Raw genomic sequence first — 22,154 nt, forward strand, 5'->3', positions numbered from 1 at the left:
CTGCGGTTGTGAGGCCGGTTGGATGTACTGCCAAATTCTCTGAAACGCCTTTGGACATGGCTTATGGTAGAGAAATGAACGTTCAATTCACGGGCAACGGCTCTGGTCGACATTCCTGCAGTCAGCATGCCAATTGCACGCTCCCTCAAAACTTGCGACATCTGTGGCATTGTGCTGTGTGATAAAACTGCACATTTTAGAGTGGCCTTTTATTGTGGCCAGCCTAAGGCACACCTGTGCAATAATCATGCTGTCTAATCAGCATCTTGATATGCCACACCTGTGAGGTGGATGGATTATCTCGCAAAGGAGAAGTGCCCACTAACACAGATTTGTGAACAATATTTGAGAGAAATAGGCCTTTTGTGTACATAGAAAAAGTCTTAGATCTTTGAGTTCAGCTCATGAAAAATGGGGGCAAAAACAAAAGTGTTGCATTTATAATTTTGTTCAGTGTAAATTGAGAAATAGAACTATCCAGAGAATTAAAGAAATGCTTTGGAATAAAAACTGGGATACATTGAAAAAGATAAAGGAATTTGGGCAGTATATTCATTTTAATACAATTTATCCTACCTGCAAGAGAAAGAGGCAACACAGACCAACGATGAAAATCTTCAGTCAATCGATCCAGCAGAGGAGAAAAATTACAATTAAACAAGTCAGAGTAGTTCTTGGTAACACAGATGCCTAAATAATTAAAACTGTCCAGTGATATCTTGAATAGCCATTTTGAAAGAGGATAGGCTGCAGCTGCAGAGTTTATAGGCAAGAGTTCACGCTTATGACGATTCAGTTTGTACCCCGTGACCTGTCCAAATTCCTTCAATAAGTTTAACATAGGAGGTATGGATTTGTCTGGATCAGAAACAAAAAGTAAAAGGTTGTCAGCATACAAAGACAGTTTGTGCCCAGAGTCCCCTCTTATGATACCCATTATCTGACTCGACCTGAGAGTCACCGCCAGTGGTTCAATAGCAATGGCAAACAGTAAAGGGGATAGTGGGCAGCCCTGCCGAGTACCACATCCAAGAGGAAAATAAACGTCTGACATTGTGGAGAGAGTGTCTACCCTTCACAAATCCTGTTTGGTCTGTAGAGACGATTGAAGGCAAAACAGTTTCCAAACGCCTTGCCAGCATCTTGGCCAATGTTTTAATGTCCGCACACAGCAACAAAATAGGGCAATAATTACTACAGAAAAGGGGGTCTTTATTCTTCTTTAAAATGAGAGAAATAGTGGCCTGTCTTAAAGTCAGGGGAAGTATGTTGGACACTAAAGATTCATTGAACATATTTAGCAGTAATGGGGAGAGTTTGTCAGCAAACGTCTTAAAAAATTCAGTGGGAAGGCCATCAGACCCTGGACACTTTCCGTTCTGCATTGAGAATAACGCCCTTTGACTTCTACTGTAAAAGGCTCATCCAGCACCTTTTATATTATTATTATGGTATAATTTTATAGACTTGGGAAAAAAAACATATTATACACGCATTTTGTACAAGCATTTGCACATCTAGGCTTTATATGCTGAAGTAATAAGTGCCAATTTTCTGTTTGCTGTTGGTTGGTTGCTTTGGTCAGGAAGTGTCTGCCAATAAACTAAATGGAAATCCACTTCAATGTAGACACATTTCTTACTGATTTTTGATGTGTGTAATCATGCATTTGTGTATGTAACACATGTTGGCTTGTAGATTAGCAGCAGGGAAGGAGGTGGGTTGTTATAGTTCTATTAATAATCCTCTGGGGAGAGAGAGAGGTGAAATATGGCCCTTAGTGCTACTGCCAGACGAACACTCATAAAGCCCACACTCCTTCATGTTTCTCATGCTTCTCTTGGAGTCTCACATACATACCCTTTCTAAAGAGGAGCTCACTACAAATGAACTACCTTAATTATATATATATATATATTAGTATATATAATTCTGGTCAAGCCACTGTTTGGATTTAAATACATAAGTCTCTGCGACATTAAACTGACAAACACATAAAAGAAAAACACAATGACGCAAACGGTGACTTTTTTTAACCGGGTACGCTGACATATGACCCCCCCCCAATCAGCTTTTAAAACACTCAAAGAGGGATCACAGATAACAAAATATTTTTGATTTAAAAGTTTGCACATTTCCTACCTTATTTGTTAATGAAATTCATCTCTAATCCTCCCATCTTTTCAGGTTTATCCATTGTTATTTGAATGCTAGAAAAAACAGCTGGTTTTCCAAGCAAAAACCGCCAAAAAAACGCTTACACGTAGTTACATTGATACATAATAGTCAGAGGGTGGGGAGATGGGGGAATTACCCCAGTCTATATGACTCTGCATCCTCTCAGTGATTTGTTATTCCCAGTGAATGAGTTAAAACTCCCACCCAGGTGACACTACTCCAATAACAGACCATGCAAAATACCTAAAATAATAATATCTGTAAAATATTGCCAATTACGTTGCAAACAACAATAAAATCAGAGAACAACTTGTTGGTCCACTCCTCTTCAATGGCTGTGTGAAGTTGCTGGATATTGGCAGGAACTGGAACACGCTGTCGTACACGCCGATCCAGAGCATCCCAAACATGCTCAATGGGTGACATGTCTGGGGAGTATGCTGGCCATGCAAGAACTGGGATGTTTTCAGCTTCCAGGAATTGTGTACAGATCCTTGCAACATGGGGCCTTGCATTATCATGCTGCAACATGAGGTGATGGTCGTGGATGTATGGCACAACAATGGGCCTCAGGATCTCGTCACGGTATCTCTGTGCATTCAAAATGCCATCAATAAAATGCACCCGTGTTCGTTGTCCATAACATACGCCTGCCCATACCATAACCTTATCCTACCTGCAAGAGAAAGAGGCAACACAGACCAACAATGAAAATCTTCAGTCAATCAATCCAGCAGAGGAGAAAAATTACAATTAAACAAGTCAGTGTAGTTCTTGGTAACACAGATGCCTAAATAATTAAAACTGTCCAGTGATATCTTGAATAGCCATTTTGAAAGAGGATAGGCTGCAGCTGCAGAGTTTATAGGCAAGAGTTCACGCTTATGACGATTCAGTTTGTACCCCGTGACCTGTCCAAATTCCTTCAATAAGTTTAACATAGGAGGTATGGATTTGTCTGGATCAGAAACAAAAAGTAAAAGGTTGTCAGCATACAAAGACAGTTTGTGCCCAGAGTCCCCTCTTATGATACCCATTATCTGACTCGACCTGAGAGTCACCGCCAGTGGTTCAATAGCAATGGCAAACAGTAAAGGGGATAGTGGGCAGCCCTGCCGAGTACCACATCCAAGAGGAAAATAAACGTCTGACATTGTGGAGAGAGTGTCTACCCTTCACAAATCCTGTTTGGTCTGTAGAGACGATTGAAGGCAAAACAGTTTCCAAACGCCTTGCCAGCATCTTGGCCAATGTTTTAATGTCCGCACACAGCAACAAAATAGGGCAATAATTACTACAGAAAAGGGGGTCTTTATTCTTCTTTAAAATGAGAGAAATAGTAGCCTGTCTTAAAGTCAGGGGAAGTATGTTGGACACTAAAGATTCATTGAACATATTTAGCAGTAATGGGGAGAGTTTGTCAGCAAACGTCTTAAAAAATTCAGTGGGAAGGCCATCAGACCCTGGACACTTTCCGTTCTGCATTGAGAATAACGCCCTTTGACTTCTACTGTAAAAGGCTCATCCAGCACCTTTTATATTATTATTATGGTATAATTTTATAGACTTGGGAAAAAAAACATATTATACACGCATTTTGTACAAGCATTTGCACATCTAGGCTTTATATGCTGAAGTAATAAGTGCCAATTTTCTGTTTGCTGTTGGTTGGTTGCTTTGGTCAGGAAGTGTCTGCCAATAAACTAAATGGAAATCCACTTCAATGTAGACACATTTCTTACTGATTTTTGATGTGTGTAATCATGCATTTGTGTATGTAACACATGTTGGCTTGTAGATTAGCAGCAGGGAAGGAGGTGGGTTGTTATAGTTCTATTAATAATCCTCTGGGGAGAGAGAGAGGTGAAATATGGCCCTTAGTGCTACTGCCAGACGAACACTCATAAAGCCCACACTCCTTCATGTTTCTCATGCTTCTCTTGGAGTCTCACATACATACCCTTTCTAAAGAGGAGCAAGTTCAAGTTAAGAAGCTCATAGATTTGATGATGTGCAGTGAAGGAGCCTCATAAAATAATAACCTGGGCTAGACCAGGAGCCACGATGAACAGACAATATCTTATTATTTCTGTTCTAGTTAAACAAGAGACAAAATGTCAAATTCAGACATCCACCTCCTCCATTACTTGAGAAGAATAAATGTTTCAAAATTAAAAATGAATTTTTCATCAAGCACAAATACTACACAGTTTTCATTATAGACTAAAACTATCATTTTTGTTTGAGCCTGATCATCCAGAATTACACAGTGGTAAATAAAACAGAATTTGCATGAACATAATTTGACTTTTTCTACTAATTACCTGCATATCTGCCTCTGCCAAAGACACTTGTGATTAAGCATTACAAACTATACATCATTAGCAGGATTAGATGCTCTGTGGGTACGGATCGTTACTCCTCTTCATCAGTCCGTAGTTGGAGTGTCAGAGATGGATTCGTTACAGAGTCACTAAGAATGCATTCCTTTGTACAAACCCGATTCCAAAAAAGTTGGGACACTGTACAAATTGTGAATAAAAACAGAATGCAATGTGGAAGTTTCCAATTTCAATATTTTATTCAGAATACAACAGATGACATATCAAATGTTTTTTGAAAAGTTCTTGTAAAGCTGATGAACATAAGATTCATGCTTGTCAGCATATTGGATACAAAATATTATAGTTACTGATATATAACTGACATGACAACTTGCCCCAGTGTCTCCAACTGTAAATGATCACTACACACACTCAGAGTGATGTTCTTGTTTGCTACTGTTCTCAGTTGATGTTTTCTGCAGGTGCTTATTTTGGGTTATGTGTTACACTTTTCTCCTGTTTAATGTGTGTGATTTGCATTTAAATTGCATGGAAGACCCAATGTCAGTTCCTGAGCTGTTTTCTTTTTTCCATCAAGTATACCTGACCTAAAAAAATGTAACGAAACACTGAAATGAGTGTTGAAATGTAAATGAGTGTGTGTATATATATGTACCTACTTAAACATATTTTGAGGACAAATTTGTATCCAGAAATTAGATAAATCTAACAAAACCTCTTTTTGAGGATGCCTTATTGGTAAAAACTGTATAAAATAAAATTAAAAAAATTATTTAAAAGTAAAAGTTTTCTTTAAGGATGTTTATGTGGGTTATGTTAGTATTTATAACTAGCTATATAAAAATAAGTGGACCTCTCTCTCTCTCTCTCTCTCTCTGTGTGTGTATTTCTATTCATTAAATTAAATCTTGTATGGTTGGTAAACATTTAAAGCAAGAATTTTTCTAGACCAGTTTAGCAATACTTGTGAGGGCCATTTTTTATATCCTCACAAATAATATGAAACAAAATATTGTCAGAAACCTACTTGTGAGGGCATCTGAAAGGCTTATCAGTTGCTCTGCATTAAATATATATAAAGATATCAACAGGTTTGTGAGGGGGGTTGATTTATGGGTTTGAGTTATAAAATGGAAGCATTCACATTCATTTTCTAAACCCTAACCCTATCATTCAAACCATTGCATCTAATATATTAAAACCAGTTAGCGAAATGTGTGTTTATGAGCAGACAATAGCGCTCTGCTTTATCTCAGATGGGTTCTATAGCCTGTGGGTGACTGGGGCTGTCCCTGATGCACAAGGCCCTCCTCCCTCTCACTGCACTCCCAGCGATCCAACCTGATGTGTAAGTGAGAATATAACCCTCATATTACTGATCATTTCCATCCACTAATGCTCTACTTACTACAACAATTCCCTAATTAACATTCAGTATTTTTTTTTCTTGGAAGATACTTTGCTATTGGACTGACTGCCAACAAAATGTGTACATTTTATTTTGAGCAGCAGATAACCAGAGTGTGCATACCAATCAAGTGCTAGGACAAGCAATGCCAATGAAAATGCAATGCCATTACAGTCCTGGTTCTATCAGAATACTTTGGCACAGGAGCTGTTCACACACAAATCTAAATTTGGTTTTTATATCCAATCTGTAGAACTTGCAGTCACTAGTCACTACACACCGAATGCCACATATTTAACTTAACTACTGAATGACTAAAAAGTGTCCAAACTTGCCATGGATTTTATAAATAACCAGATTTCAAATGACATATGACAGGTTTGAAAACACAGATTTTTATGTTATTTCATTTTTATGTAGCTGATAAATTTAGAGCTGGGTATTTTATAGTTTCAGGTTTATGCTTGAGAGATTTTAAAAATGAAGTATCTCAATGAAATGTTTGCAGTTGTAGCTCTTTTTCTGTATTGATTTTCAAATAGAATTTACACTTATTCAGTCTTACAACAATCAGCAATAGTATGTATATTGCCATTGATCTAACCTGCCTGCAGGGAATCTTACCGGCTTCTGTGATCCTGCCTCTGTTGTATGTGTGTGTGTGTGGTTAAGCTGGGCCAGTGCTCTCTGATTGGCCACGAGTGTATGAATTAAAGCCTGGCACATCAACTTCAATGGTAGCCATGCACATCTCTGGTTGCCAGCTGTGATGGGAGCCTTTACGCAGGTTTGTTCTGTGCCATATGAACATCCTGCCCTGTAAATGCTCAAACAAACACATGCTTTGATACCTTGTTTTGCTCCACCAGTACGTATTCATCTTTGTAGATTAGGCCCAATAAATTGCCCTACAGTACAGTGATATCATTTAGGTATAATAGAGCACCATTGTCATTGGGAGGCCATTGTTAAACAGTGTTTAGATGTCTTCACATTATATTGTGTTGATGAAACCCACTGCCATTTCGAGATAATTACATTATGGAAGCACTTGAGCCTTAATTGCAAGTTTTAGATGTTCACAACATGGTTGATGTGATGCATTTAATTTAATTAAGCTTCAAAGCAACCTGAAATAATTCAGTATTTTAAGAAAAGAAAAGTTACCTCTGTGTGAAATCGTTTCATTGGTGGCCATTGTGAGGTATTACTTTGCCAGTGACACACTTTCCTTTTATTTTTTGAGGGAAGTTTCCGCTAGCTGTCACTTGAATCAAACGTCGACTGTTTTTTTGAGAAACACTGAGGCTGTAAGGGGCTATTGGGACTGAAAATGGCACTTCTGTGTATCAGCACTTTCAACCTTGGCAATACAACATGAATCAAATTGTAATTTAAATTTACATAGAGACTGTTTGTCATGGCCTCCTTTCAAGAGGCTGCAATAATCCATCTTATTAGTTGAAAAAAAAAATAAAGTGGGAAAGCCAGCTTCAGCTGTTTTAAGAGAGCGATCCGCAGGAGTGCTTACAGCACGCTCCATCTCCTATTTGATTTTGCTTTTTTAATTTGAGCTAAATTCAATTTAGAAGTCATTAGTGATTAAACTGGCTAAAGTCATCTCTAAAGCACAAAATGCATGAGACAGAGAGAGGGGGGGGGAATAGTTCCCGCAGTGAGTCTCTTCTTTTCACATCTGGCCTCTCTGCCCACTACAATCCATCTCAATTACTGAGGAAAAGTCCCTACTGCACAGGATTTCTATCTCTTTCACTCAGGCTTTCTCTCTCCCCCTTTAACTTCCCTAATTAGTCTTTGTTTGTCATCTTTCTCGTTCTTCTCCTCACGCCCTCCATCATCATCAGCATTATGATCCATATTTCTCGTACCATGTAAAATGATTGGTGGCTGTGTTTTGAATGTAAAGCAGTGCTCTGATGAAAAGCTCTTTTTCTCTCTTAATGCCACTGTAGTCAGCAGCATGTCACTGTGTAGTTTTGACTGATACGCTGTAATAGTATGAGACGGGGAGTAATGGGGGATGCTTTGGCTGGCTTTGTTTATCTAATGCTGTCTCAATTTCTGTTGCTCTGCAATTATTCAAAGAGCTGGACTAGAGAGGCCTATTAGAGGACAGCACTGTCCACTAAGAGAATGTCACCGCTCAGCAGCCTTTGTGTGGGTGTATAATGTATTAAAGTAGTGGTATTGAAATATTAAAATCACCTCTTCCTACTCTTCTTTAACAACAAAGCAAATTTAAAACAAATTTAATCTAATTACAAGTACTTAATTTTTGGAATCTAATTACGTAATCCAGATTCCATGTGATAAGTTATTATCCAGCTCTAGTAGTAACTGATTACATGGAATCTGTATTACGTAATCAGATTCCAAAAATTATGTATTTGTAATTCAGATAAAATTACATTTAAAAAATACTCGTAATTTGACTACAGTTACTTTTTTAAAGAATTAGTTCACTTCCAGAATACAAACTTCCTGATAATTTACTCACCCCTATGTCATCCAAGATGTTTCATGTTCTTTCTTCAGTCAAAAAGAAATTAAGGTTTTTGAGGAAAACATTCTAGGAATTTTTTCCATATAGTGGACATCAATGAGGACCAATGGGTTGAAGGTCCAAATTGCAGTTTCAGTTCTGCTTCAAAGGGCTCTACATGATCCCAGCCAAGGAATGAGGGTCTTATCTAGTGAAATGATCGGTTATTTAAAAAATAATAATAAAAATAAATTTTGAATCAGAATTTTCGAATCTTGCTGATATTCGACTGATAGTCGAATCCTATGTTTGGGGGCGGGGGCAAAATATTACCAAGAGTCAAGTCAGACATTCGAGGAATGAAGGTCATAATTATGAAGGTCATAATTACTGACCTTAACACACAGGGAAAATGTGTAACGGACGCCTCACAGATACAAACGGGGTAAATAATGTTTTATGTTTTGATTAAAAGATCAAAAAATTAAACGTCAGTGAAACCCTAAGAATTCACAAATTTTTTTACAATAGTGCTCTCATTATAACGTTATGTATATGACAGTAGCCTAGTTATTAATGTTCTGCATTTCTGTTTTGAGCTGAGCGCGCTGAAGATGACCAGTAGAATGAAGCATATGATAGCAGGTTTTTAATCAATGGGATTTTACTATCTCATATAGAATACGCTTCATTATTTATACAACATAACGTTAATATTACGACTTATTGGCTATCTGCACAAAATGCCCAAGAATGCAGAAGTGAACGTGTCTGCGCGGCTCTGAGTGAACTCCTTTTGTGGTCGCGTACTTCACGCAACAACATGCAGAAGCACGGCAACTAAACTCAAAAATTAACTGCGTTTTATTATAATAGTGTTCTCATAATGTTATGTAGGCTATATGACAGTCCCAGTCAGGGGCGTCATGCACTCTTTGTTTTTGAGAGGGTCGTCATGTGACACACAGCAGCCACAACAGCACGTTTTATTTATTTTTTTCCTGTTTATTCGAAACATTCCCAAACGCATTAACTAGCCTATATCATGAAATATCTTGATTCTCACCTTTATAGATTATGTTGATCTTTAGTGGGCGATGGTCAAAGTAACCTAATAATTTAGTCTATTAACTATGCATAAAATTGTGTAAAATTGCATAAATATTTAATGTGAATTTAGCATTGAAAGTTAATGTGAATAAAAACATTGCAAGTTAGACTACTAATCATAACACTTTCATTGTACAGAAAGAGAGCAAATAACATTTTCACTGACAGTCTAGTTCAAGCACTCTCAAAAACTCCCATTAAAATCACTGAAGCTGTTTACACAATGAAATTAATATCTTACAGATTCGTACACACATTTGCACTTTGTTGTTTCTGACCAGAGAATTTGCCAGAAAGAGGTGTTCAGTCAGCGAGCGAGTGAAGAAAACATCGGCGTTTTAGCGATGACTCATCTGAACGCCTCTGATTGGCCATTGCATTCATAAGCTCAACAGCATGGTGTGTGATTGGTTCATGCATAGTGCTGTAAAAACGCATCTGTCTCGGGCTCAGCGCCAGCCAGTGAACGCAGATTTGAATTGAGCAGCTGAAGATACGACACGCTGAACATTCTAATCACGCCGGTGTGATTGTATTAAATATAGAAAATATTATTCGGCTATTTTTTGTCTTTTGGAAGCTGCATTCAAAATCCACTTGGCTCAAAAATCTGAGGGGGCACGTGCCCCCTCCCTTTGAATGGGCATGACGCCTCTGGTCCCAGTCATAGTCATTAATATTCTGCATTGTTGTCCTGCTTGAAGAGATAATCACCGTAGTACTACAATGAAGTGCTTTACTGAAATGCATCTTGATAAATAATATATAAACGATATGTATAAACCGGCTGAAATGTTTTGAAATCACTTGTTCCCTACCTGATCGAAAAAATCCAGTCTTTCACTCTGCCTGTGTCAATTAAAGTTTTAAATCCCTGCCGACAAGATGCTCCTCTGTCGGTCATGGATTATGGAAAGTGAATCTATAGGGGTGGTTGGATTTATTTACGCAGTTAAAATATATATATATATTTTTTCAGATTCTTATTTACAGCATTATCATAATAGGCTGTATATTAACTTATTGGGAGAAAACCGGTAGTTCTATGTGAAATCAGACATTGAGCACCCCCATATAGCCAAAATGGGATGATCATAACACCTCTGCGAATATTCAACTGTGAGATTGGTAGTCGAATCAGGCTCCTCCTATCGAAGTATCGAATCGTCGACTATTCAGGGTCACCCCTACTTTTTAACCACAAATGATCATCTTGACTTTTCCAACGTGATTACATAATGCATAAGTTGTGGATGTACATCACAGAGCTAGTGCAAGACGAGCATTTGTGGACATTTGAGCACATTTTTATTATTTATTTTTTTTAAATGACAGATTGTTTCACTAGACAAGACACTTATTCCTCGGCTGGAATCGTGTAGAGCCCTTTAAAGCTGCATTGAAACTGCAATTTGGACCTTCAACCCGTTGAGTCCCATCGAAGTCCACTATATGGAGAAAAATCCTGGAAGGTTTCGTTAAAACCCTTAATTTCTTTTCGAACAAAGAAAGAAAGACATGAACATCTTGAATGACATAGGGATGGGTAAATTAGCAGGAGTTGTTTTTTATTCTGGAACTGAACTAATCCTTTAAGTTGATTGTGATGAACTTATTCTTGTCTTTCCTTTCTTAAAATAAAAAGTCAGAAAAAATTAATTCCAGCCAATGTAAGAGCAATATTATGAGATTTAGCCTTTTTTCTCCACAGAAATGTCCAGTTTTGTTTACCTGCAAAATGTTGCTAATGTTACCACACCTTGATGCGTACACACATTTTTTTTATTTTACTTTTCCACTTTTCCCCACTGTTTTCAGCTATGATTTATAAAATATATGTATTTTTTCCCTTGTGATTTTGGGGTGAGATTTGAACTGGACATGTTCTTAAGAGGTTTAGTGAGATTTACCAAAATAGTCCTTAAAGACAATCGGTGTGGTCAGATCAGATCAGAGGCTCCAAACAGTTTCTGTGGTTGTTGCGGTGTTGTAGTTATCAGAGGAGCTCAGTGTGTGCATACTGGCAGGGTCTCCAGAGGGGATCTGTGTGCAGAAAGTGGATGTATGAGAATAACCGCATGAGAGAGAGAGGAGAGAGAGAGAGAGGGAAAGAGTGATTGAGATGCCCAACCCCCAGTAACACCAGGGAACCTGCTGTTGTCCCACTGTTTCCATGGCGATGAGGATGAGCCGTTTGTTCTAAGCTCAGAACCGTGTGAGATGTTAGACAGGGAATAATGATTTGTGGAATGGAAGAACGTGAGGAAGAGGAGGTGAATGGCAGAGGTAGAGCGACTAGACGAGAGCAACCATGAGTCTGTTTGTATTGCATTTTAAATGAGCTAAAAGAACTCAGCCGATCACAGTGACCTTGACCTTCTCCTGTGAGCTCCATTGTTAGTGCTAGAATAAACTGCAGCTTAAGAGCTGTTTGAGGGTGGTGGAGTCTAATTTGAGAGAAGCTCTCATCTGTGTCTCAAGAGCCCAAAAGGAGCTGAAGCCAATGTGATGGAGAGGTCACGGTGTAAACACAAGCGCTCTCTCTCCGTCTTATACATACAGACACATGCTCAACCCAGCCAACAAAAGATTCCCGTATTCCTCTAGTTTTCTCATTCCACATTTTGAGTCCAAAAAATGTATTACAGTGCTGTTGACTCTTGACTCTAATTCATTCAGGCAATGTTCTGCTGTTGGCACGGGACCGGTACAGGTACAGCTTTATTCATTTGGGAGGTGTGCCTGCGATGGCAGAATGCAATTTCTAAATTGAACACAGCGAGTCATGTGATCTGGTTGCTTTGAAACGAGCCAGAAGGATTTCTCGGCTGCCAGTTTTTCCATGTGATATATCTGGAGTTGCCGAATGTCACCGTCTTCAGGAGCGGATTTACACTGACACTCTTTTAATCCCCAGATTGTTCAATTTAATTAAGAAGGAGCACACGCTTCTCCCTGATGTGTCCCAAAGTTGGATGTGTGTCCTCCATAAACACTCAGGTTTAAATTTGTAGACTGGTGTTCTAGGGATCGATACTAAAAGAGTTTAAGAAAAACAAAGCACTGTTGTGCAACATTACTACTGTACTTTCTGAAAAACTGCTATTCCTGTGAGAAGAGTTGGTTAGAATTGCATTAGAAAAAAGAGGGGTGTGTGTGTACACTACTGTTTAAAAGTTTGCGGTCAGTAATATATATATTTTTTAAGTAGTCTCTTGTATTTATATGATCAAAAATGCATTAAAATACACAATTTACAATTTAAAATGGCAGTTTTACGTTCATATTCCTGTGATGGCAAAGCTTAATTTTTAGCAGCCATTTCGCCTCTCTTCAGTGTCATATGAGTCTTCAGAAATAATTCTAATATGCAGATTTGGTGCTCAAATGGTTGTGCTGCTTAATGAAGCTGTTTAATGGAAACTGCCAAAGAGTTTTTTTTTCAGGCTTTTGCGATGAACAACCTTTGAGTAAACAGCATTAATTTGAGCAATGTTTTGTAACATTACAAATGTCTTTACTGTCATTTTTGATCACTTTAAAGGGGTCATGAACTGCCTTTGTTTTTTATTTTGTACTGTTCCCTGAGGTCCACATATAATGTTTTTTACATAAAAAAAACATAATTTAGAAGCAAGTAAATACTCAGCACATATCAAACGAGTTCTTACTGACGTAGTTTGGCACTTCATTAAAAATAAGTTAATCAAATAAAGTTTATTCTCACGCTTTTGTTTTTAGACTTACGAGAAAATTTTGAGTTATGTTTTTATAGCACTATGACCTCTTATATATCAAAAGATCAAGGTCATTTAGATTTCTTAGTTCATGATCCCTTTAATGCATCCTTACTGAATAAAAGAATCAGATTATTTAGAAAAATAACTATTGTTAATATCTAAATGTAATATTTTCATAATGCATCAGTGTATAATGTATAGTGTTTGCTGAGAATGTACTTTCATATATGCAAAATGGACATTTTAACGGAAATAAGTCAATTGAAACTAATCAAAATGAGAACAATCGAATCCAGAGCTAGTGAATCAAAATTGAATCAGGAAATATGTATCAATATACCCAGCTCTATTTATGTGTGCCACAAGTCTTCATAATATTCCTCATTGCGGGCACCCACACATGCAGACACACGACCCGAGTCGAGCTTCTCTGTAACCTGCACAAAGACGCCTTTTTAGGACATGTGCTAGCTGTTCTAGAGAGATGTGTTCAACCTGATAAGAGTGCCCCCGTAACAAGATTACAGCTATGACAAGGACAGTGATGGTTCTGTAATTTTATTAGACAGAAGCGAATCTGCAGCAAGGTGCAGGTCATCACTTTAAAGGGGAAATAGCACAAGCTGCCCAAGAGTTCAGCTTCAGAATACCATCTGGCGCTCAATGATACCGTCAGTGGTTGACTTCAGTAATGATTTGTTAATAGCGAGAATTGGACCTTAAAAATAAAGTGTGTGTATTCTTCTGCCAATACTAAAACACTGTGTTTCATACATTTCTTCCTCAAAATAACAAAAAAATATTAATGGACCAATAATTATTTCATCCCTGTTTATTTTGTATTTTTTCCCACTTTTTTCACACAAGCATACATAATATTATTTGTTTTAGGACAATTCTCCAGGTGGCCCTTAACTACTAATTCTCTCCCAGCTTTTTTAAAGATATTTAAATGTTAGGACAAACATTTTTAAAGTAATGTTTATGGAAAGTTCTGATAATGTATTAATATTTCATATATATTTATATAACAGGGAGTAAGAAAAGTTCTGAAATCAACGTTCTCAGAATGTCCTTATGATGTTATTTGTACTTGAACATATTAAGAAACTTTTTTTTGTAACCTTAAATAACTTTTTAATCACGACAAGTAAACTGGGCATTTTAACATTCTTAGAATATTAAAAATGAACCTTCAAATAACAATATAATTTAGGTGAAAATAAAGTTAGCAGAAAACTGTAAGAAACATTTTTGTAACCTTTGAATAACAATATAATTACAGCAAGAAAACTGGTCATTTCAGTGTTTTAGAAACATTTCAAAACATTTCTATAACCCAAATTTGTTGCCTGGGCTCTTCCTATAGTTTTCAATTGAAATGCTGTGTCTCTCGCTCTCTCAGCCTCTCTCTCTCTGTGTGTTTGGGGAGGGGGACGGCTGTATATCACTGCTGTGCAAACAGTTGAGTGTGATTAAAGAGCAGTCGCCCACTGCACCCTCACACTCTGCAGACCACACTCAGTATGCAAACCACTACAAGTTTAGTCTTGATTTTGACAGCCAAGAGCAATTTCTCAAAGCGCACTGTGTTTGATCCCGCATTGTTTGACCGTTTGTGTTCCTTCAGATTTTTCCTAATAGTCCAGTTTCAGCAGACTGGACTTGAACTGAATCTGGTCCTTAGAGTCTAGTTGTCATTTGTGGTGTTTGCGATATGGGCTGTATATATATATTAGACGGAGCAGCTGTACCCTGGTAATTGACTGAAGGGCTCTCTCTCTTCTCATAGCACTGCTGACTGAGCTAAAAGGCTTTAGTGGCTAATGTCAGTGAGTGGTGCGTCTTAATCCTGTTGAGAGTGCAGCCGAGGGTGAAATCCTTCTTTGATTATTGCTTGCTATCGTTGCCTCTTTCCAGAAAACAATTTCTCCGCAGACTCAACCGCACAGGCAGGAAATCACCGGCAAGACTTCCCACCCAGGGCATAATGTGTGCTCTGCTGCACCTCTGGAGAAGTAGGGAATATGGGATTGATGGTTGCAGATGTTTTATGCCTGTCATACAGTACACACTTTAAAGCTAGAAAAGGTTGAGCAGCATAACTTCTATCCTAAACTACAGTATATAATCCTCCTCCATTGTCCAACAAACCTATGCAGTACTATAGTATGACCCTCTGCAGTCCAACTCGCTCTACAGCATGTTATTAACCTATGTGCTATAAAGGTACTGAGAGTTAGTAGGGAGCCCTAATTCAGGCACAGAGTTAAGAATAATAAGGCATAGTTGTCAATGGGGATTCATACGACGTGGAGGGTTCAAACGTGTGTGTGTGTGTGTGTACTGGTGTATATATAGTTTATAAGGACACAAATGTGTATAATGACATGGGTACTACAACGTAAACATGGTTTATGAAGACACTTCCTGTGTCCCCATAAAACAAAAGGTTTAAAAAACATACAAAACGGTGTTTTATGAAATTCAAAAATTGCCATTCGTTTTCTGTAAGGGGTAGGGTTAGGTGTAGGGCGATAGAAAATACAGTTTGTACTAGTGGTCGACCGATATTGTTTTTTTGACAGCCGATGCCAATATCTTGGAAAGCAGGGTGGCCGGTGGCCGATATAATTTTATTTATTTTAATTAATGTTTAAGAAATTTGAAATCATTTGTCAGTCATTCATTTTCCTTCTCTCCTAGTTGAGAGATTTCTGTAGAGTTGGTGTGTGTGTCTGACTTTATACCATACAACTCTATTGATACAACTCTATTGATCCGGTTTTGAGTGAACGCCGTGCGAATTGTCTGCCGCTGCTCTCCGGTCCTATTGTTTTATTTATTTATTTTATCATGTTATTATTTTAGTTAGCTTATGCTATTTTACGGTGTCTTCAATTTGGTGAAAACCGAGAATTTCTCTTCTGGATCTTCTTTTAAATCATCTCTTAAAACATATGTTTTTTCTCAGGCTTTTGCTTAACTTGAAAATACTTTTCCTTTTTTCTTTGTTTGGTGATGTTTTGCATTACTTATTGCATTATTAAATTATTTCGAATTTTATATTGTCTTAATGCTTTTGTTAGTTGATTTTTCTGATGTTTTGGTTGTGCAGCACCTTGTTCAGCACTTGTTGCTTTTAAGGTGCTATATAAATAAACTTGACCTTGACCTTGATTTGAAAATGGATTAAAAAGTAAATGTTAAATAAACATACTTACATTTTAGATGACAAAGTATTTTTCACAAATAAATAAATATTTAATAAAAAATATGTTTTATAATGGAAGTTTGTGTGCATTGGGAATCATATTTTTTCAAATAAAGCCAAGGTAACACTCATTTTACATACAGCACACAGTGGAAATGACATGAATATGGCATTGGGCAAATGCGTAAAGAGCAGCATAATTTGAAATCACGAGTTTAAAGTTAGTTGATCGCGCATCTCTAGTGAAGCTGAACTCTCCTCCTGTCCGCATTCAATTCACACGGACCGACCGTCACGCAGAGAACACGCGATCGTGCAGGATACGTAAATATATTTAATATATACACAAAATTTTTCTGAAATATGTACATGCATGTGTGTGTATTTATATATACACATAATAAATATATACAATACACATACATATATTACGTAAACGAAAACTTTTATTTTGAATGCGATTAATCGTTTGACGGCACTAATTAATAATCAGTAAGATATTTCAATATCTTGGAAGTAGGGCTGTGCAAAAAATCGAATGCGATTTTCATGCGCATCTCGTCAGTAAAGCCGCTCCTGTTCACAATCGCAGGCGATTTTATGATTATAAACGCGATTTTGTGTAGCTTGTCAGTGAACTACGGCTCTGTGTAATAAATGCCGTGATGGAGATTTACTACTAATCACAGAACCGGCTTTACTGACGAGATGCGCATGAAAATCGCATTCGATTTTTTTGCACAGCCCTACTTGAAAGCGATAACAGGTGTCTCTTTTTATAAACTGATGATAATAGTGCTCTGTTCCTGTCCAAGTATTGGCGCAACTTAGTAACCAGTGCATCTCTCAGCGCCCTCTGCTGGTGAACATAATCACTACACGGCTGCTCTGGACTGCTGTAACGTACCGACGGTTCCCGGTGGGCAGGGCTGCTTGGCCACAAGGGCCTGCCATGTTTTGGGCCAGGTGATGGAGGAGTCGGTGAGGGGGCTGCAGAACTCCACAGCGATGTTGGGCAAGACGGAGGACGGGTCAGAGCGCGCCGTGACCTCGGGAAGAGCCGGTCTGTGGTGGTGCTGCATGGGGCCGCCGGCGTCGTGGAGGGAGATCGGGTGTTGCTGGTCATGGTGGTGCTGGTGGAGGCGGTCGCCATGGTAACGGTGACCGGGCGAGTCGTGGTGTGTGTCATCGTCGTGTCCATTAAGACGTTTCCTGAGGAGGAAGTTTCTGGAATCAGAAGAAAAAATAGAGCTATAAAACAGATAGTTCTGCTCCTTGATTCTGATTGGTTGAGCCAGGTTCGAAGCTGTTGTAAGTTACTCTACAAACATACACCTCTTTGTTTCTGTGTGTTGCTTGGCAACCAATTTGTTGCAAACACAACCATTTCTGAGGAACTACATTGTTTGGCAGAAGAATAATTGCTGCGTGCCAATTAGCGTCCTAAACAGTATTCGAAAATAGAATTAGTCTGTCCCAAATCGTAGTATGTTGAAAAGAGCATGCCATAGATTCCCGGATGGTCTACTACTTGAGATTAAAATTCGAAGTGCAGATCGATGCACTCTCTAATGGCTAATACTGCCCACAACACATTGCGCGGTGGATGAGGATTCGATTAGAACTACAAACATGCATAAAAAGTGTTTCAAAACTACAAACATGTCGGTTATATATATATATATGAATATAAATATAGACATGTAAATATTTTCAAAATATACAGTATACTGTATGAGTGTGTATTTATATATACATAATAAATGTACACAGAACACACACATATATTATGCAAACAAAAACTTTAACTTGTATTAATCGCAATTAATCGTTTGACAGCACTATTATTAATATATTAACTATTTTTGATAGAGTACTACTCTTTGTTTGTTATGCAAGCAATTATTTCCGTCATAAAATAAACATGTTAAAATATAAGCTAAAATTAAAAAAGTCACAATTATGATTAATAAAAATGTTAACATATAATTACGAGAAATAAACTAAGATTTATTATGAATTTATATCACAATTTTTCTCAGAATTCTGAAGACAAAAAATGTCTGATTTTCTAGAATTTTGAAAAAAAAGGAGAAATGCAAGATATAAAGTCAGAAATTGTGAGTTTATGTTTCACAGTTATTCTCAAAAAAAGTCCGAATTATGAGAAACAAACAAAAAAAAAAGATTGCGATCGTTGATCGCGCATCTCTAGTGAAGCTGAACTCTCCTCCTGTCCGCATTCAATTCACACGGACCGACCGTCACGCAGAGAACACGCGATCGTGCAGGATACAAATGCACACTTCACAAGATCTCACAACTGGATCCGACTAAGTTTGCAAGCTTTGTGAAATTAGATATTAATTAGTCATTCAAAGATTTGTTTAAATTATATAAATGTGTATTTGCTGAATGCTGACGGCAAACAATACAGTATTATAATGTTTGCCTTTCTATTACTAATAATATAAAATCAATCGTTATAATACTTTTTGTATACATTTTAATTCCTTTGTTTAACCGTTCTATCTGATTATTAGACAGACTTCTATCCGTATTAGACAGAACTGTTAACGACGATGGCGAACAAGAGGGAGAATGTGCTGTCAGCGCCGTCAAAATAAAAGTCCCGCCTCGAAAGCATCGGCCAAACAGGAAAACTTATCAGCCGATGCCGATATGTATAAAAAATAAAAAAAAAAAGCCAAATATCGGCCGATATATATGCCATGGCGATATATCGGTCGACCACTAGTTTGTACAGTATAAAAACCATTACGCCTATGGAGAGTCCCCGTAAACCACAAATGCAAGTATGTGTGTGTGTGTGTGTATCTGACAGTATCTGTGGCATGCTATCATTTACCACAGACAAACATTCTGACTCATCCCTCGGTACATAAATTTACATTTTTATAAACCCTGAGTTAGATAAAGGTAAACATATTTGGGTGATGGAGGGCCTGTATTATTTATAATACGCCTTCCTGTAGCTCAAACTGTAGAGCATGGCACTAGCAGGTCATTAGTTCGATTCCCAAGAACTGATAAAATGTGTACATTGAATTTAATGTAAGTCACCTTTAGATAAAAGTGTCTGCCAAATGCATAAATGTAAATGTAACTATCAGAAGAACAGCAGCAATAATCACCCTCAAAAACTTTACTACCATTATATATTAATATAATATACAATATAATAAAAAATAAGTATGAATTCACCCCTTTAAATTAGATTTTAACTTCTGTTACATGATGAGATAGGACATTGTGACTAAATAATATTTAGAAATTTCTTTATTTAATCATTTATTTAAAAAAAAATTATGATTAATGTTGCGATGTAGCACCGTCTCTTTTCTCCACTGTTATTGCGAAAGAAAAGCTGATATTGGATGGAGGCAGATCTGAATGTAAGCTTGCAGTCGATTGTAAGAAAGGGGCGAAGTTAAACATCACCCAGAGAAGTCTGTTATTTCGCCCGAAGATTGAGTTATGATATTTTGATAAAAAATTACATAGTCAAAAAAAGTAATATTGTTCACAAAATATTCATAAAATAGATTTTATGAAATGAATGTTTATAAAAATAGACATTTACAGGCTCAAAAAAAATAATGGATAAATTGTTTGCATTAAGTTCATTGAGATGCATTTATAAAATAGATGATGAATTTCAATTTCATTCGACTTTAAGTGTATATACATCAGCAGGCAATATTGTGTCATTTTTTAAAGTAGACACTGAATAGAATAGCCCCAAAAGATCTTTTAGCCAATAGAATCGTTTAGGTGCCCAAAGGGGGATGTGATTTTGCCAGGGAATAGGATTTTGCACAACGCCTGAATATTCCTTTCAGTGAGCTCTTTTGTGCTGCTGATCTTTCCACACACACACACACACACACACACCAGCCAGGCCTTTCCTCCCTTTCAATCTTATCTTTAACTGACTCTTTCTCAGCATCTTTTTTCCTCACTCTTGGTTTAGTTTTCTCCCTCTCTTTCTCCCTCTCAATTGCTTCTGAAAGAGGATCAATAATTCAAGAGAGCAAATACAATGTGAACCGTTTCTCACATCATCTCTCTGAACATATCATACTCTCTCTCTCTCTCTCTCTCTCTCTCTCGCTCTCTCATAAAACATAATCTTATGTCATACTTGTTACAGAAATGTATTTGTGTTGAAGTAATGTCTTAATAATGGCCCAATTGGCATAATTTCTGTAAATGCAGTGGATTTAATGTATGTAGTGTGTTTTATGTTTTGCTATCGTTGCTGCGCTAATATAATGTTTGTTATTTTGGTGATTTTTTATTTATTTATTTAGACCTGGCCAGACCAATTAGCAGACCAAATCATGGTTAAAAAGACCTTGCAAAAGCTTTCTCTTTGAATTTTTTTCATTGCTTTTATTTTCTGTTTGAATCACACATTGATCCTGTTTCTTTGTTTTTCTGCACTTTTCCTTTATGTTGGTGCTTGTTAATCCCATAGCTGTGTGTGACTGCACACGATGGCATGATCCTATAATCTTCAAATCGATCGACGACTCAGTCTCACTGATCTCTTTTCTCTTTTGCCAGCAAACACATATCAGTGACTGAGAAATAGTCAGCATGCACTCTACTCAGCATTCACCTCTTTCTACATATGAAGCACTATATGTACCTAAGCGTTTTAATTCCATCTGGAGCATTATTCATAACCTGAATTTACATTCTAAACTGCTGACAGCATTAGCTTCATTGCTAACATTTCATTCCCATTGCATATTGCATTTAATGCTCTGCTCCTGTTGGTTTATGTGAGATGGCACTGTTATTGTAGCACAGCGTTGAGGTCCCATGGGTAAAAAGTGTGAATGAGGGAGAGAGGCCTGCTGGACTTGAGAGGTTAAAGGGTGAAGGAGCATGAGAGAGAGAGACTGCCTCGGAGTGGAGTGCTGCTGGTTAATGAAGGATGAAGGAGAAAAAGACAGAACAGATAGAAAGAACAAGTACTGCAGAGAATATAAAAGTGTTCATGTTATCGCAATTTTTTTTAACATCTCTATATCAGCAGTCATTCCATCCTGATGACCGCATTATTCCTTGCACATTAAATATTGATAAATTCACCTGTGATGGAGCTCAGTTCTTTCTGTCTCCTGTAATGCTTGAGATGTGATTTTGTTTGGCAGTGTTGGTATTGAACTGGCCCAGTGAGACATGCAGCTCTGTTCTTTAGCCTAAAAAACTGTTTTCTTTCGGTTTCAGGTGCTTTTGTCTGGACTGATCGGAGTGGTGTCTTGGAAAAGGCCCCTTTCTTTGGTGGTAAGAAATGAAGTATAGTATACTAAGAAGCATGTGGTGTTTTTTTCATGTATGTGCACACGTCCCCCCTAATATTCATCATATTTGTTCAATTGATATGGGATTTTTAATGGTTCATTCTACCCATGCAAAATATTACAATTCTGGTGCAGTGCGATTTATTCCTGTGATGGGTCTTCTTCAGTGTCACATGATCCTCTAGAAATCATTTTAATATTTATTAAAATTAGTTTGTCTAAATAAATTAAACTGAAAAGTCATTTGAAATTAATTTTTTTTTTACAGTATGAAAAATGGATAATAATTTTGAGATTTGTTAAAGATTAGATTCAACAGT

The 22,154-nt window shown here is 37.4% G+C and overlaps 1 protein-coding gene across 1 annotated transcript in view; it reads left to right on the forward strand.

Moving 5' to 3' along the window:
• Window positions 1–22,154, forward strand: part of LOC107586001 (protein FAM189A1-like) — a 131,124-nt gene that overhangs the window by 39,436 nt on the left and 69,534 nt on the right. The window contains exon 2 of the mRNA XM_016273215.1: window positions 21,761–21,817. Coding sequence (XP_016128701.1) covers window positions 21,761–21,817 — 57 coding nt within the window. The remainder of the gene's footprint in view (window positions 1–21,760; window positions 21,818–22,154) is intronic.

The sequence above is a fragment of the Sinocyclocheilus grahami genome, unplaced genomic scaffold, assembly GCF_001515645.1.
Source record: "Sinocyclocheilus grahami isolate Dianchi unplaced genomic scaffold, SAMN03320097.WGS_v1.1 scaffold76.1, whole genome shotgun sequence".
In the NCBI taxonomy this organism is placed as follows: Eukaryota; Metazoa; Chordata; class Actinopteri; order Cypriniformes; family Cyprinidae; genus Sinocyclocheilus; species Sinocyclocheilus grahami.